Raw genomic sequence first — 16,889 nt, forward strand, 5'->3', positions numbered from 1 at the left:
GGAGATATTACCTCACAGTCTGACAAGAACACATATTTGGATAGAAATATTTCTTTTTCTGTACATACATACATATATACATACACCTTCTGAGGAATGTCCTACAGTGTGATACTGTCCCCTGAGGTCTCCTGCGTTGACCAAACCAGAATGTCTGCCCTACAGGAGAATTCAAGTTTGGCGCCATACAAATAGGACTCCAAGCTAAATCTCAGGTTATGTGACAGGAGATGTGAAAAGACGTGACAAGACACCTGATCATGAAAGGAGATACACCAGTGGTTCCCTGCCTGTATAGTTTGCAAGTGATGTTGTCGAAGACACCTTCTAGACTTTCTCACAAGTACAGAATATGCAAGAAAAAAAAGGGGACATCCTGACATGCAGAGCAAAACAAGATGCTGCCTTGTTTTTTCAGGGGGAGGGGAATTCTGAAGAGCAATCAGACAGAGGGTTAAGATCTTGATATCATTATACCCACGTTGCTGTAGCAGCTGTACTGCACTGTCATTATCCTACAAAGCCAGTGATGCCATGGTGAAAGGGACAGTGTTCTTTTTTTTTTGTTTCACTCCTCCTTTTGCACTCTTTTTGCCCTTTGGGGTTTTTTTGTTGTTGTGGTTTTTGGTTTGTTTTAAAAAATAAAACAAAACAGAAAAAAACACATGGTGACTGTCTTCTGAGTGGATATTCAAAATGCAAAGAAAGCCATTTCTCTTATCTTGGTTTCAGTGTAACTATACCAGTGTAACAGACAGAAGAAAAAATAGTAGGGCTCCTAGTCTTCATGGTGACACCAAACCAGCCATATTCAACATCAAACATTATTAAACTTCTGAGAGTTTCCAAGAACATTTGTATCCTTTCATTGCTGTGATACATAATAATCTAAATCTTACGTGGTACCCTGATAAATAAGGCTCAAGGAGGTAAATACCATTATCCTCAAGTTAAAATGAGGGAAAGAGGAAAACTGTGAAACAAAGACAAGAAGAGACTTCAGAGCATCCACCCAGGCCTCTTGCCCTTTTCCAGAGGTATCCTGGAGAACCACAAGCCTTGCTACAGAAGCTGCAGGTATGAAAGGGGATCTTTCCCTTGGCATCCACAGGCTTTTGATCAGTGAAATAAATTGATTTGCTAACTAGCAAGAGACTGAGGAAACAAAATAAAAAACAAGGTCAATGAAGCACAAAATCTGCTCACTCTTTTGTTTGTTATTAATTTGGGGAGTTAGACTAGCATCTGACACCATATCTAATAATCTAATAATAATAATAATTTAAAAATCTAATAAGCAATAGCTTGCTTGAGGTTGGAGAAACATTCATCTACTAAATGCTATATGAATGCAGATGGACACCATCACCGCCCCAGGGATTTTCTAATCAAGCTCTACAAGGCCAGGGAAAGGGGAATTCTATCCCTGCTTTACAGATGTAAAAACTCAGGGATAAAAAACCTGAACTACTTTCCCAAGATCAAATTGCGAACCAAACAAAAACCAGGTACTTAACCGAGTTCTGTAGTAATGCCTTAACCCAAGCATAAGCATTGTTTAATCTTGATAACTCTTCACAGTATAATAAATACTGTGCAATACATTTTCTTCAAAGAATGAAATTTCAGTAACGTGAAACCTATTGCACCCTCTGCTATTAAATCTCTGCTAATAGGTAGAGCAAGACCAAGATTTTGTATATATGTGCATGGACAGATGATCAAGTATGTGGTGTAGCAAAATTCAGATTAGCAAATTTCTGCTGTGTACTGCTTCATAAATGTTATTCCAAAATTTTCACTGAGCTCTACAATGAACCACTAGCTTAGAGTTGGAGACATTCCGTTGTTCATGAATTAGGGTCTCCCATATGTCAAGTCGAATGTAAACGCCAAATCTGACACCTCTGGCTCATATATTGCGTTTGCAGGTGTTCACATCTGGCTAAGAACAAGTGAGAATGAGAACTCCTGCAACAGCAGTACAAAAAGCAAAAACAAAAGAAAAGGAAGATCTGACCTCCAAAATGCAGACTCTCAATTCTTGTTAATTCTCAAAGCAATAGTAATTTCCTATATCACTTTCTAAATGACATTTGACTTGATATTTGCTGAGAACTATCATGAAACTTTTAAAAGTCACATAGTTCAAAAAAGCTCTAGTGACATTTTTGAAGGGACCTTATTTCCAATTTTACTTTCACATTCAAGAAAAATACCTAAAATGAGAGGAAGAACTTTTTATCAATGAGAAAAAGCATGATTTCTAACATTTTCTTGACCCTGATATTGAAAAAATTCTATGTATTAGAGGAAATGTCCCTTACAATGGCATTGCCAGAAACAAAAGGGCAGTTACAAGAATGAAGTAACATGGTTATGACTATTTTAAGATTGAAGATTTTAAGAATAACTGAAAATGAAAAGACTGTACTTGGTTATTTTGAAGAATCTTGCAAATTTCACAACAACGCCTAGGAGTTTTACACCCTACTGTTCTTGTTTCAATAAAATTTTCATTGTGTCTGCTTTTCAGCTGAGTCACTTTTACCTAGATGCAATGTAAGCAGGTTATAGTATATGTATCTATATAAAAATATCAACTTCTCCTCCATCTTCCTCCCTTCAAACCTACTTTTCCCCAGGTCTAATTATAGTACATGATTCACAATGTAATATGTAGCTGGAAAGGAAAAAAATGAAACAAAACACTGGAAGGTCAATATTTCCATATAAAACCATAAAACCTTATATCCAAGTCTAACTTAAACTAGTTAGAAGCAGTCCCACTGGTTTAAAAATACAACACTTGAAATCACTGTTGCTCAGAGATCAATGCACAAAACAAAAACCAAACCAAATGACTCTTTAATGGTGCTGATCCTCTGATCCAACTCCACCCAGTCATACAGAGGGTAACAGAAACACAGCTCCTGGAAGTGCCACAGAGCTGGGCAGGGACATTTCTGGAAAAATGCACGAGAGATTCTGAAGTCTAAGTTCAAAGAGAACACAGTTCCCACACTGCTGGTGGCTGGATGTCCTACACCTTGGACTCTTGGAGCTCTGCAGGAAAGAGCCACCATTCCCTCCACAAGCACACATGGAGAGCAAAGCACCTCCAATGCAGCAAGCATGCTGTGCAGGCAGAAGCCAAGAATTGTCCAGCAGGCAAATGCCCTATACCTTACCCAAGGCTGTGTTGAAGGCTTCCCTCCATGCAAATCTCACAGCCCAGCACTTTCTTTTGAACCTACAAATTCTTTTTCAAGAACCAAACCAAAATAGATAGGGATGTAGGTGAAATACATGGAGCACTTACTCTTTTCTTCTAAGAAGATATCACCAACTCCCTCTTCTTTTTTTCTCTTTTTTTTTTTAAAAAAGATATCAATGGACTGAGCACTCATTTGAGATATAAGAGGTCAACTCTGTTTCTGCCTGATTCTTTAACATTTTCCTGAAGAGCTCCTGTCATATTATAGCTGGCTTGTCACACCCCTTCTGCTGATGCATGCTTCTGGCTGAAAAGGACTGATTTGAAGGGCCCCAGATGGCAAAAAAAGGGAAGCATGACAGCAGAGCTTAGCGACAAAGTGCAGGCTCCATTCCTCCCACCCCAGAGGAGCTCCTATATTGTTATCTTGTGTTGCAAAATCAAGGAGCAAATCCACTAGCTAGTGGCTACAGAGGACCTGCACAGACACATAGACTACTTATTTGTAAGGTACCAGGTACAGTTTGCCAGATATTGCACTGGTCTTTATGCAACATGTGAAGGGAATATGCTGGTCTGTGCAATATGTGCGTTACTACACTGCAAAACCTGACTTTACATAAAATAGATCTGTTAAGCAAACAATATTTCGTTTTATTAGAAATGTGTTAGGTGCCCCAGAGAAAAACAGAAAAATACAGTTCCAGTGGCTCACCAGGTGTTGCAGTCATCAGTCACTGTCTCTCCCTTGGCATATTCTCTTCCGTTGTGAAAACATGGGCATCTCTCAGGAGCAACACACTTGTTTTCATGTCGCACCTAAGCAAAACACAGTTTGTCAGCATGCAGGTCTGTCGGTATGTGCCAGTACGCAGAGGAGTAAGCACAAGAACATGTGGATAAAGAATAAAGGAAAGGATAGAGGAAATGGTTCAAGACTATCTAACGTAAGAAAAGTACAGCATTGCTAGTATTTTTTCCCATTAACATAAATAGAGCTATGAGTACATAAATCACAGTCTTGCTTCAGGGGCTGAACACCAGCTTAAGCTGCTGGGAGAATACATTAGATTATAGAAGAATGTCATGATGAGAAAGTCCAATTTGACCAAAACCAGGATGCAGTGAAGATAAAATAGGCTAACCTGAATATGGAGAGCAGGTGAATAGCACGTGCTTCTCACACACAACAAACTGAAGGATGGCCTACCAGAAAAGCAGCCAGACACAGGGCTCAGCTGGGCTAAAAACTGAAATATGAACACTGAGGAGGAGACAAGGAGCTGCAGTGCCAGAAGAACCCAAGTGCAAATGCAGATTCTGTTGTCACAGACAACAGCCCCCCAACAAAGCCCACCCCCTGTTGACTCGCCTCTGAAAATTGCAATAGTCATTCATTTTCTTTCAAATCCCTATTTATTTCCTAGAAGGCAGGATAAATATCAGTCCACTTGAGACATTATTCCACTCTCTCAGGCTCTGTTGCTGGGAAATAGGTCATTATGTTCTGCCTAAATTTTTTTCTTTTTCGGTTTTACCCTATTGATCTTAGTTTCTCTTCATATAACAACAAATCATTTGTCCCACTTAAATAAACAAAAAAACCCAAATAATGCCTTTAGACTATTCAGTTTTTTCCATTCCTTTTCCCCATTTTTTCTGTGATTACTCCCTTTCCATTTTGAAGATGGCCAGTTTTAGAGAATCAAACAAAACCAAGGCTGGCTATGCTGTTTTTCACTTGGTCGTGGTTCTGCAAAGCCAAAGGTAGGTTTGGCTATTGCTTCATGGAATACCGCAATTGAGAGCGCTTCCTCTCCCTCTCATTCAAAAGTCACAAAATATCACCTTCCCACTTTAAACTCTTTCTGTAAAATCATTAAAATAGTTTCTTTTTTACCATTAAATATGGGCCAATGAGATCAATGTAGTCTGAACGCCAGGTTAATAAAGTAGAATAGCTCTGCCTTTTCCTATAGGGACCTAGAACTGCCACAGGGAACTACTAATAAAAAGGATTTCACAGCCCGGAGACCCTTCATTCACATGCAGCTCCACATGCTCTGTGGCTTATGGAGAGCTATATTATGCCAAATAAACTCACACCGATAGAAGCAAGATGGAAACAAAGAAATGCTTTTCTAGATGATAGAGCTGGGGCTCTGCCTCAGACTTAATCTCCACAAAGGACAGGGAGAAAATAGGCCAGAGAAGACCATATGTTTCCAAGGGTGTTTAATTCCTTCCTTCCTTCCTTCCTCCTGGTGGCATTCAGGAAAAAAGCAATATGTAACTTCGCACTCATGGCTACATTTCTGAATTTTTCCACAGTGTTCAGCAACACAGTTCACAATAGAACTGAGGGCTAGCCTCTGGACACAAAACTTGGGATTAGACACGTGGTTAGTAAAAGGAGGATTAGGACCTCTTCTACTTGCTCCGTCACACATTGACATGAAGCTAGTCACAGCCTATCCCCAACTCTAAACACTTAATAGACTGGTATTAGTATTTCCATCACAAACATATGGCCACCATGAAGCTACAGCGCAGCAACTGTTAATCCACTGACAAAGAGGGAAGACTACCTTGTCTGAACACTGCAGACACTGGGTCAGTGTGATTTAGAAAGCTGGACATAATACCCAAAGTGGACTTTGACCAGAAGACTAATTATTTTTGCTGCAAAACTCAATGGATTATGATTTTGTTAATAGTAACACACAATCTACTGGTCATATTGACACCACATCCAAAAGCTGGTATATCTTGCAGCCCAAAGCCGTGCTGCATTACAAGTCCGTTGAGCACAGTACCATGTGGTACTACAAGGCCAGTGGCGTTACTCACAAACAGCTGGACTTTCTGTGTAAGTCTCTCAATCCATCAATAGACAGCATTTAATACAGGAGATCTAACAGTCCTGAGTGCCTGAGGTGATGGGAGGCATGAGTGTTGGGGAGGCAACCATAAGAAAAGACACAGGTTTGTCATGAGAACAGCTGCTGTTTGCACCGTCTCACACCCTTATGATGATGCTCCTGAGAGCACGTCTGTGGGATTATAAGTGGTTGACTAGCTGATGATCCCCCCCTACTTGGGGATCTGACAGAAGTGTCCATCGTTTCCTTGCACTGTCTTATTAATTGTTTAGCCTTGACAAATCTTGCAAAAGGAAGGACAATACTACAGATTTCAGAACCTTTAAGATTCTTCTCCCCTAAACTCTGCCTTGATGAGGCTGAATTTTAATCTCTTGGTCAACACAATTTTGATGAGTATCTCACTGTCAAGAGAAGCTCAGATTTTCACTCTGTTCCTCTTGATACACCTGAGGCCTTCAGCAGAAAGTCAGCCAAAGGTATAAAGGAGTATGGGATTAAGTGAAGGAAGTGGGTCAGATGAGAACACAATAGCTGATACATTTTAACTAAAACAGCCTGTCACCATTTCTGGGCAGACAAAGACAAGTCAAAAACATGTTAGGACAGACCACTCAACATGTGCTGGTTTACACTTGACTTGTCTTTCTTATGTTAGCTGTATGCTTCTTATGTTTCTTTTATGAAGCATTATCCTTGGGCAGATGCACATACCAGAAAGGTGGTAACCACCTCCTCATGAAGACTGTCATGTTGTTATATAGGATAAGCCTACACTGAAGAATATACAACAGAGCTAGCAGGAAAATCAAAATAGCACTCTATTAAGTTTCTGTTGAAAACAGTTTGGAAGAAAAAACCTTTTCAAACTTTTATGATTAAAATGTTTAGGTTTTTTTTTTTCCTTTTTCTACTAACATATCATAGTTTTAGAAATAGTTTTATTTCAGCCACCAGAATATAATAAAATGTTTCATTTCAATTTTAAACCTTAATTTTGCTTCAGTTGTTGGAAATTGAAAGAAATTAATTTTCTAGTTTTGAAGTGCCTGGATTTTGTGCTTTCTGATTGCTCTGCTCCTCTTGTTCCCCAGAAAGGTGGTTAACACTCCGTTTGTATATTTATTAATATTTTCCAATGGGAAAAACCTGCAGTGCAGTAAACTAATCTGAGAAAGCATATTTTTCCCCACACTTCTGCACATATGTTACGATTTATCTTTTCTGCTCTGCAAAAGGGTGACAAGTATGGAGAATTTCCCACCCTCCAGATGATCAAAGACAGAAAAAGAAGAATTACTTTTCATGACATATTGAACATTTTTATTTTCAAGAAATCAAAACAATGTAAAATATTAAGTCAAGATGAACTGGAAAACTTATTTTTCAGTTGAAAGAAATTAGGTTTTGCCTGCATTTTCTGACTGGGGAAATAATGAATTGATTGATTGGCAATTTCTCACCCGAGCAAATTTTCCAATTCAAATCTAGGCAACTGCAGCATCATGTTCATGAACAATCCTTGATTATTGTTTTTTATTATTTTTCAGATACGTAATTCAAAATTGGCAGGTAATTTGTCCATACAGATTTTAGACTACAGATTCCTCTGTTTAAGACTGATAACTCAGCTAACTGATCTGTAAACATCTCTTTATATACGTAGGGATAACATTGCACTTAATAATTACATATTAACTGCTATATATACTTGCAAATTGTACTGGAGAGTTGTTTATGTAAACTACATAACTTTGACTGTGTTTCCTGATGGTATGAACTGTTTTAGAGAAGTAAGAAGATGAATTTTTTTTTGCTAATAAGTTATCCACGACCATTCATAATTTTTATATGCTACTGTACCACAAAAGAAAAAAATCTTCAGTAAAATGGCACAATTTCTTCCAGAGTGATGACATGTGCAAATATTTATTCCCGTAAACGTTCAGTAATCTGTTACTTCCCACAGACATTCCCACAAACAGTAGCTCACCTCCGTGAGTGCTTGTAAATTAAGCAGGATTACAGAACACCAACAAGGGAGACTGACCGGTAAAAGAAATAGTAATATCTTCTTCCGGTTCCCTTATTGCTGAGCTCTGTTGGTACAAGTCTGGAAAACACAGACTTCATGACTTTGCAGCACTTTCCCTCAGTGTGCCCAGAGTCTTTAAGGCAGAGAGAGGCAGGATGGAAAGAAGAACCTGGTCACCATCCCAAATCCTTCCATCTTTGGCAACTGATACAGGGAGCACATTGCAGAATGCAGAAATAAGGAAAAAGCCTCCCCCAGACCATCCTGGTTAGGTACCTATTGGTGACGAGGAGGAAACTGCTCTTTGATGACAAGCGGGCAGGTCCCATGGAGCCACACGCCAGGAGTCTAACGCATGGCAAAGGGCACCCACATAATGAAAGCACCAAGCTTGATCCTGCCTTTGCATGGCCGTGCTCACAACAAAATCGTCGATATACTGGCTTCTCCTATCGTGGCTTTGAGAAATGCAAATCTCACAATTTTTATTCCCTGCCAGACGGGAAGCCAATGAAAACAAGGAGTTATAAACTGAGTTTACTGGAAGATTGAACCATACTGTCATCTAGCGGACAAAGAACTTATTTCACTAGTTTTTTTTAAAAAATATTGAGCCCGATTCTTCTATCCAAAACCTGACAAACCGTCTTGTTGAATTCAGGGGCATGTTTCACATCACTGCAGGGTCAACTGGAGTTTCCAATTCCAAAATGCCAGAGACTGCTTATCCTGGCAAGAATTTTATGAAACAATTGTTTGAATGATAGTTCCAGCCTACTGAAAAGGAATACAAAATTCTATACTAAACATGAAGGTTAAATACTAGGAAGTTGATTTTGGGGAGTTGGGGTGGGGAGGGGTGTCCCTTTTTTTTTTTTTTCCCTGTTGAGTAGTTATCATAATTTGTTTTCCATGATTATCTCTAAAGTGTCCTACTACCATATCCTGGAACTGAAACCAAATCTCAAGCCCTTTCACCAAATCAAAGAGGTCTGATTGTTATGTACAGAGAAAGACTTATTCACACTGGAGCTCTTGGAACTTTACAAGTACACAAACTTTTGTAAGTTTACTTATCACACTACTATTTAGGAATATTCTTCTTTAAAAGGAAAGACATTTAAAAACAGAAATGTGAAAAGAAGCAACGCTTGGTTTTAAAATTGTGGTAAAAATTTGCTCAATGTTGATATGGATACCTTCAAATTCTGTTCTATATTTTTCACTTTGTACCTACAAGACACTTCACAAGCCTGAGTTTTTGCCTACAGCTGGCATTTTATACTGGAGTAGCATCTATTTACATAAATGTGTGTTTATCAGCAAAATATGGTAGCAATGTTCAAAAAATACATTCATATTAATGCTAGAAATTACTGTATTATGAGAATTCTGAGTGGGGTGTTTTTTGTTTCTAGTAAGACAATGGAAGGAATCTGGGGGGAGAAAACACCTGTATTCATACAGAACAGGAAAAAACAACATACCTTTATAAAAATACATGGTTCCAAGCGACGTTAATTGCTTTTTTAAATGGAATTTAAACTAGTGGTTGAAGTAAATTCATTAGAGCTGAAGCCTAAACATAAACATGCATCTCAACCCTGGAAGTAATAACCCACACCTTCATTTGCTAACAGTCAACGTCCAGTGCATATTAATCGGAGCCTGAACCTTGAGCAGGTATAAAAGATTTAAAAAAAAAAAAAAAAAAAGTAATCTTTTGCATTTCTAGACTTCCTCAGTTGCAGCATTTGAAAACACCTTGCTTTACCATATGCCTCTCTGAGTAAGAAAACTGTACCAGCACATCTCTAAGTACCACAGGTATCAAATAAAGTCTCACAGTTGTAGAGTATTTTAGCCCTCAAACAAAATAAAGACACAATCTCAGCTCTCTTTTTCCAACATCTACTAGGTATGTTCATCTGCATTTCATGCATTGAACATTACGAACTTCTTAATCCCAGCAGTTGTCCTGGACAGAGAACTCAAAAGTGCCATTTACTTAACTTCATAAAGAGCGTACCATGTGCTCCACCTCTATTCTAGAGGTGTGAAACATGATGCCTGGGACTATACCCCCAGGCCCCAGTGAGATCCTGGGCACAACTCTTCACCTGCCCAGAGAGTGTTGCACAGCACTGAACACTGATGCTTTTTTCTATTGCTCAGAGAACAACCACAGCAATCTGCTGTCCATTCTACTCCATCTGCCTTTTACCAGGGCTCTAAATTGACATTGAGTTCACAGTCACTGGCTTAGCAAATAACTACTTGCTATTTGCTCTACTTAAAAATGACTAAACTACATTTACATTAAAAATTACATTTGAGGGTTGCAGGGGAACATAACCCTGGACTCCAGAAAGCATCTTACCAGTGAAAAAAGCATGCTCAGCACATCATCTGCAACTCCAGGACACTTCTCTGGCATCATCTTAGCAAGTTAAGTGTCCCACGTTCCTTCTCATGGGGAACTCTCAGTTTGGTACAACACACAGGAAGGCAGCAGCAGAGATGGAGACTTGACAAGGAGGCAACTAGTATCAGTAGGAGGGTTTGGCTGGATGTGGGGTGGGTATTTGGGGTACGGGTGCCTGTGTACTTCTGTGTCTCTGACTAGTTCAGCAAGACTGAGGAGGAGTTTGGGAGGGTAGTTGAAGGAAGACATAAATTGGTCTTAAAAAAAGTGGGTTTTGGCCTTTTGATTGTCAATTATTATTACAAGCTAAACTTCATCTTCTATGCAGATATACTAATATACATATTTTAAACCAGCTATAATTTGGCAGAGTCAATACTTCACAACCGCATATTTCCAAGCTGCAAGAAGACTGCTGGTAGGAAAAAATGAAGTTAAGAAAACAAAGAGGAGCCTGCTTACCATCCCTTTTGGACAGAGGCATCCAGATATGCAGCCATGGCTGATGCACTCCAAGTCGTAATTCTGGCAAGTCTTGGCACACTCCAACCCTTCAGCTCTTGGGTTATTTGCAGGACAGACAAGTCTTTCCATGGGGGATCTGCATGTCAAGCTCCTTTTTACTTTAAAAAATAAATGTACAAAAATTGCAATTAGAACTCAAGTGTTGTTAGCAAAGTATTTTTCTAAAGGATGGATCAACACTTTTATTAGAAAACTACTTTAGGATATAGAATGGAGCAACGCCACTACACCACTATGCATGACATCATAAAGGTAACAGTCCCCACTTCCCATGAAGTGACCTCAGTTAGGCTATCATAAAAGCATGTATTCTAATACGGAAGAAAAAGGAGCTGCCCAAGGGTTCAATTCCAGATTGCACTAGAGCTACAAGCACACTTTAGTGTGAAACGTATTTCAACGTTCACACTTCAACTTCAACTGAAGGCAGTGTACGCTAGCAATATCAGCACAAAATCGATGTTCTGAGAAGCAACAGCACCATATATTATTACGTTTAGCCTCACTTCCAACACGGGTATAACTACATGGGTGACTGTTAATAACAATGCCCTTAGCTTAAACAAAGTTTGCAAACTCTTTGAGAACTCAGGTTCTGATAGAAGATGAGGATTTCCCAAGAAACTCCAGGTTATTATTTCAAGTGATGCTAGAAATAGGCCTCTCTGAGGTTTTGTAAGTCTTAACACACTAGTATCAGGAAAATTATGTCTTAATAACATTACAGCAAGAGTTTGGTGAGATATACACCTAGAAGGCTTCACCTGAAGGACAATGGGGGCCAATCAGTGACACTGTTACTGGTGGTCTACCAAGACCCTCTCTCCCATCCCAATCCCATAAGCTCCATCCATATATCAGCAAGGAATCTCAAAAAATCCCAGACCACTGATGTCCTATTTTCCAATGCAGTGCCTAGCTCTGCAAGGCAGTTGTCAGTCTCCAGGAGGTTTTACGGTGAGATGCCTGGTGGCTGGAGGGCACACTCAGTGCCTGGCAGCACTCTAACCTTCAAGCCACAAAAAACTTCGTCTGCACCAGAAAGGAGAGCTTGTAACCTGCTAGTCAGAAGTAGGAGGTATAAAGCTGGCTAGTTACCGATGTTGTGTGATCCTCAAATAGCAGCTGGGGGCCTCAGATCTCTGCCAAGGGACCCCTTAACCTCTTCAACTAAAGAGAGACTGCAGTGGCTAACTATAATTTTGAGAGGTGGGACACAATGAGCCCTGCACCCTCCCACGCAAACATTTTGTTTCTATCCTGTAACAAAAAAAACATTAGAAAAAGACTCACAACATCACCAGCTACTGCAACCTCTGGTACTTCTTCCGTATTCTAGATTACCAAGAGACTGAAGAGGGAAAAAAAAATCAGAAAAATATTAACTTTTTAAGGCATACTAACTTCTGGCAGATGGCCTCTCATCAGCGAAAACATCTGGCAGGAAGGCACCAGGAACTCTGTTTGTACTGCAGTGCATGAAACCATTTTCACAATAGCTAAGAAAAACAAATAGAGCTTATATTTAACAAATTGACATTTAGCTTTCACTCACACTGTTGTTTTCAGACAGGCCCGCAGGGAACCTGTCACAGTACCAAAATTACACGTCTCATTGGGGCTGATCTGTTGCTCTCCATCCACTGTGCTTATCAACCTTAAAGGCAAACCTTCCTTAAGATAGTTGCAGTGATAGATTAGCATGGTAACCCAGCTGTATGCTAGCCCTGTCCCGCTGATTCCAATGCATCTGCACAGGCATAAAGCTGGGCAAGATAATAGTCAGGTCTGTTGTGGAGAGAGGTAAGGGACCACTTAGTGCCTGCAACTCATGACTTCTGTGGTAGAGGAGAAAAGGAGAAGACAGTGTTCCCACAACTGGGCTTGCCAGGAGCCACCCAGCAATTACATTCCTACTCTCAGTGTACCGCTACTCAATTTAACAATTAGAATATTCGTATCTTTGATAGAGGTAATTAGGTTTTAACATTTAAGAAATGTATCTCAGTACATTAAAGTGACATTTCAAAAGCCTACAAAGTAGCTATTGTCAGTAATTAAACTCCATTTCAAACTGGCAGGAACTGTTCATGGAACAGGGCTTAGCACTGTTTTCTAAGGTGGCATTTGAAATTATATGGATAGAGATGCAACAGCAAAACTCGCCATTTGGTTTGCTGGAGGCAAAATCGTGCCCTCTTTTAAACTAGTTTCAGTGGAGGCAAAGGAATTGAGGAGCTGAACCAGATAACCACTCGGGCTATCCAAAAATTTGAGTCATAGCGTGTAGGGATGACTTATGAACATTGCACTTACCACATGGTGTAATGATCCGAAAAGACGTCCTCTGGCTGGAAGATATCACCGTCATAGTAACAAGAGCAGTGGGACTTTGGCACACAGTGCTCACGCTCGTCCAAGTAGTGCCCAGGGGGACAGTAGCATCCTTCCACGCAGAGTTCATCACATTCCTCTTCCGGGTAGGACAAAGATCTGCAGGTCTGGTTGCATGGCATCCCACACTGCTGGTACACTTGGCCTTCAGGACAGGTCATTGCTGTTGAATGATGTGCACATCAGGGGGACTGGCATTTGATCCAAAGCTAACTAAAGGAAAAGCTGCCTAAACCAGACTGGAAAGCTGGGGATTAAAATGTATTTACTCAATTTACTCATCAATGGACGCCTGTATTACACCGTCTCTCCTTAACTCTGCAGCACCAGTGAAGCCTAGGGCACTGCTTATATATACACAAGAAAAACCTTACTATGTGCAGTTCCCAATAAATGTTGGGATTGGCTTGCAACCCCTGCGACGGAAATCCATCCACAAAATTTCATCCAGAACGAAAGACACAGGCTCTGTCCAACCTCTGTTATTACTTGCATCTACAAGTTAGGAGCATTAAAAGTGTCATGTACACACTCACACTTCTCTTCCTTTGCAACATGGTTAGGGACAATTTGGTCAAAATAAGCAGAAATGTAGGCTTCTGCCTTGAGAAGCAGGTGGTGCAATAGTTTACAGCCTCACATCCCAGAAGCTCTCAGTGATTTCTGTGGAAACAGGTGCAAATAATGAAGTCATTCAGTGATCGTGGAGCCAAACCGTGGGTAATAACGATTTTTGATGATGAATTCATTTTTATGGAGACCTAATTATGGCCTTTGAAGCCATTTTGGCTTCTTTGTTTATAAAACTTCCACTTAGTTCTACAGCGCCGATTTTGAGGCAATCATCTCCTCTGCATACATCAGCATCGGCAGTAGGTGGCGGCTATGACAACGCATTTCAGAAGACGACAAAACAAGTTAGTATTATCAAGGGCTTTTAACAGGCCTCCTGATAATCAGGATTTTAAAAAAACTGTCGTTTGTAGCAACCTTCCAAAGCAAATGGCCAGAGTTGTAAGGTGATGAGGTAGGATGTTCAGCGGGGTGAGGGAAGCAGCTGCAAATAAAAGTTGGCACATTTGTACTGTGCTAAAACCAAGATCAAGGGGTTACAGACAAAGCTCTTCCTCTTGTCATCCTTGCAGAATGATCCGATAATCCCTACCTTCTCTTCTGTGAGCGCACACCCCTGGGAACTGTAGCAGCACTGGCAGTAAAAGAAAAACTATAGCAAGGCTACAGCCCTGCAGCCTCACCCAGCTACTAGCAGGGCTGAACTAACACTGAGGCTAAAAAAGCAAGGCCTACATGCTAACCAACATCTAATGCTTACCTTCACAAAATTCTTCTGAAATGAAGAATTACTTCTACTTACTGAAAAGAGGCACAGTTGCACCAGCATCTCCCCAACTTCTGTTGAGGCACCTGAAGTCCCATACATGGGAGCGTAAGCCCCTAACTTGAGGATCCAGCCCAGAGGCATCTAAGGTGACTTGAAGCCTTCTTCAGAGCAAAGATCTCCCAAGTTTGGGATTTGTGTCCAAACTATTTAACATACCTTCCACAATGCAGCCCAAGAAATTTACGTGTGCTCGTCAACACAGTAGGCGGAGTAAATACCTCCTAACTCAGAAATAAGTAGATGATAGATTCACTCACAGTTATAGGAGTCTTTGGCAGCTATTCACAGAACAGTGCTTCTAATTTACATAAATATGATCTTTGCAGTAAATCAAATACTGAACAGGCACAGCCCAGGGCTGAGGACCATTTTAAAGGTAACTTTCATCACTAAAGACATGTGCAAGCAGGACAACCATGAAGCCTCAGCCAAAACTATGATTTGCTACACAGGAACCTCTGGAAACAAGGAACTGGCTTGGCAGATTTCAGGCGGGTACACCAGTTTACTAGAGTTTCAAGACTCAAAAAGGATAGGATAACTAAGCCCAACATCCTGCTCTACTTTCTAGTCAGTGTTAACACTCCCTGCCCACAGGGACAACTTTGCAGTGGATCCCTTTCTTAGCTAAAGCTTTGTAACTCACCTTATCTGCCCATGCACTTCCTAAGATTTTAGAAACATTCCATTTTTCCAGTTATGCTACCCAATTCCATGTTCACACTCCAAGTCCCAATACACTGCTCCATCACCTCCCAGCAACATCTGTTTTTAACAGCAAAAAGGCAAGACAACTGACCTGGGAGGGGACTGTTGTCTGTACATTTTGTAATACACTGCTACTAAAAAAAACCCATCCCATTATTGCCAGGAAAATGAGAGGAAAAGGCGAGGTGCATCTAGTCTCTACAGATGCCTGTTATAAAACTGAAACAGCTCAATGTTGTGCTCTGAAGCTCAGCCTGTCCCAGGGATAAGATGGGAAATAGTGGGAAAGCATTGGAAAAATGTGTATCCATCAGATAGTTCATCCAGCTTCTTGTGGGTGGGTTTTCAACGCAGAGTGAAAGAGGCATAAATCCTGACCAGTTTCTCGGGTAGCACACGGTGAAAACTCAATCACACCTAGGTTAGAGGCTCTGAGTGAAGACGCACCCTGTCAGGACTAGATTTAACACAGCTACTCCACCAGCACCAGCCGGCATGCTGAGCCCCATCATACAATGTAGGCATCTTCAAATGCTGCTCAGACCCTGCCTTTAATTCCCTACTCCCCACTCCAGCACTCTTGGATTTATCCCATACAAATCCTCTCACAGAAGCCATGCAAAGACAATAAACTACCCTAGCACCACCACATTAAGGAAAACAGTGGGCTTATCAACAGGTCCTAAAACCTGAAGAAAGACCTAGGGACCTGTTGACTGATTCCCCTTCGCCACAAAACAATACATACATACATACCTATATACACACACGAGACATAGAATCATAGAATCATTTAGGTCGGAAAAGACCTTTAAGATCATCAAGTCCAACCGTTAACGTAGCACTGCCAAGTCCACTACTAAACCATGTCCCTAAGCGTCACGTCTACACATCTTTTAAATACCTCCAGGGATGGTGACTCAACCACTTCCCTGGGCAGCCTGTTCCAATGCTTGACAGCCCTTTTGGTGAATAATTTTTTCCTAATATCCAATCTAAACCTCCCCTGGTGCAACTTGAGGCCATTTCCTCTTGTCCTATCACTTATTACCTGGGAAAAGAGATGGACACCCACCTCGCTACAACCTCCTTTCAGGTGGTTGTAGAGAGTGCTAAGGTCTCTCCTAGGCCTCCTTTTCTCCAGACTAAACAACCCCAGTTCCCTCAGCTGCTCTTCATAAGACTTGTGCTCTAGACCCTTCACGAGCTTTTTTACTGTTCTTTGGACACGCTCCAGCACCTCAATGTCTTTGTTGTAGTGAGGGGCCCAAACTGAATACAGTATTCAAGGTGTAGCCTCA

At 40.7% G+C, this 16,889-nt stretch overlaps 1 protein-coding gene across 1 annotated transcript in view; it reads right to left on the reverse strand.

The window, feature by feature from the left end:
- VWF (von Willebrand factor) overlaps nucleotides 1-16,889 on the reverse strand; it is a 144,749-nt gene that overhangs the window by 86,211 nt on the left and 41,649 nt on the right. Inside the window, exons 15-18 of the mRNA XM_050915926.1 lie at nucleotides 13,401-13,641; nucleotides 12,489-12,583; nucleotides 11,022-11,182; nucleotides 3,933-4,036 (exon numbers count right to left, since the gene is read on the reverse strand). Of these exons, the coding sequence (XP_050771883.1) occupies nucleotides 3,933-4,036; nucleotides 11,022-11,182; nucleotides 12,489-12,583; nucleotides 13,401-13,641 (601 nt within the window). The remainder of the gene's footprint in view (nucleotides 1-3,932; nucleotides 4,037-11,021; nucleotides 11,183-12,488; nucleotides 12,584-13,400; nucleotides 13,642-16,889) is intronic.

Source organism: Gymnogyps californianus, chromosome 1 (genome assembly GCF_018139145.2).
Source record: "Gymnogyps californianus isolate 813 chromosome 1, ASM1813914v2, whole genome shotgun sequence".
Taxonomy (NCBI): Eukaryota; Metazoa; Chordata; class Aves; order Accipitriformes; family Cathartidae; genus Gymnogyps; species Gymnogyps californianus.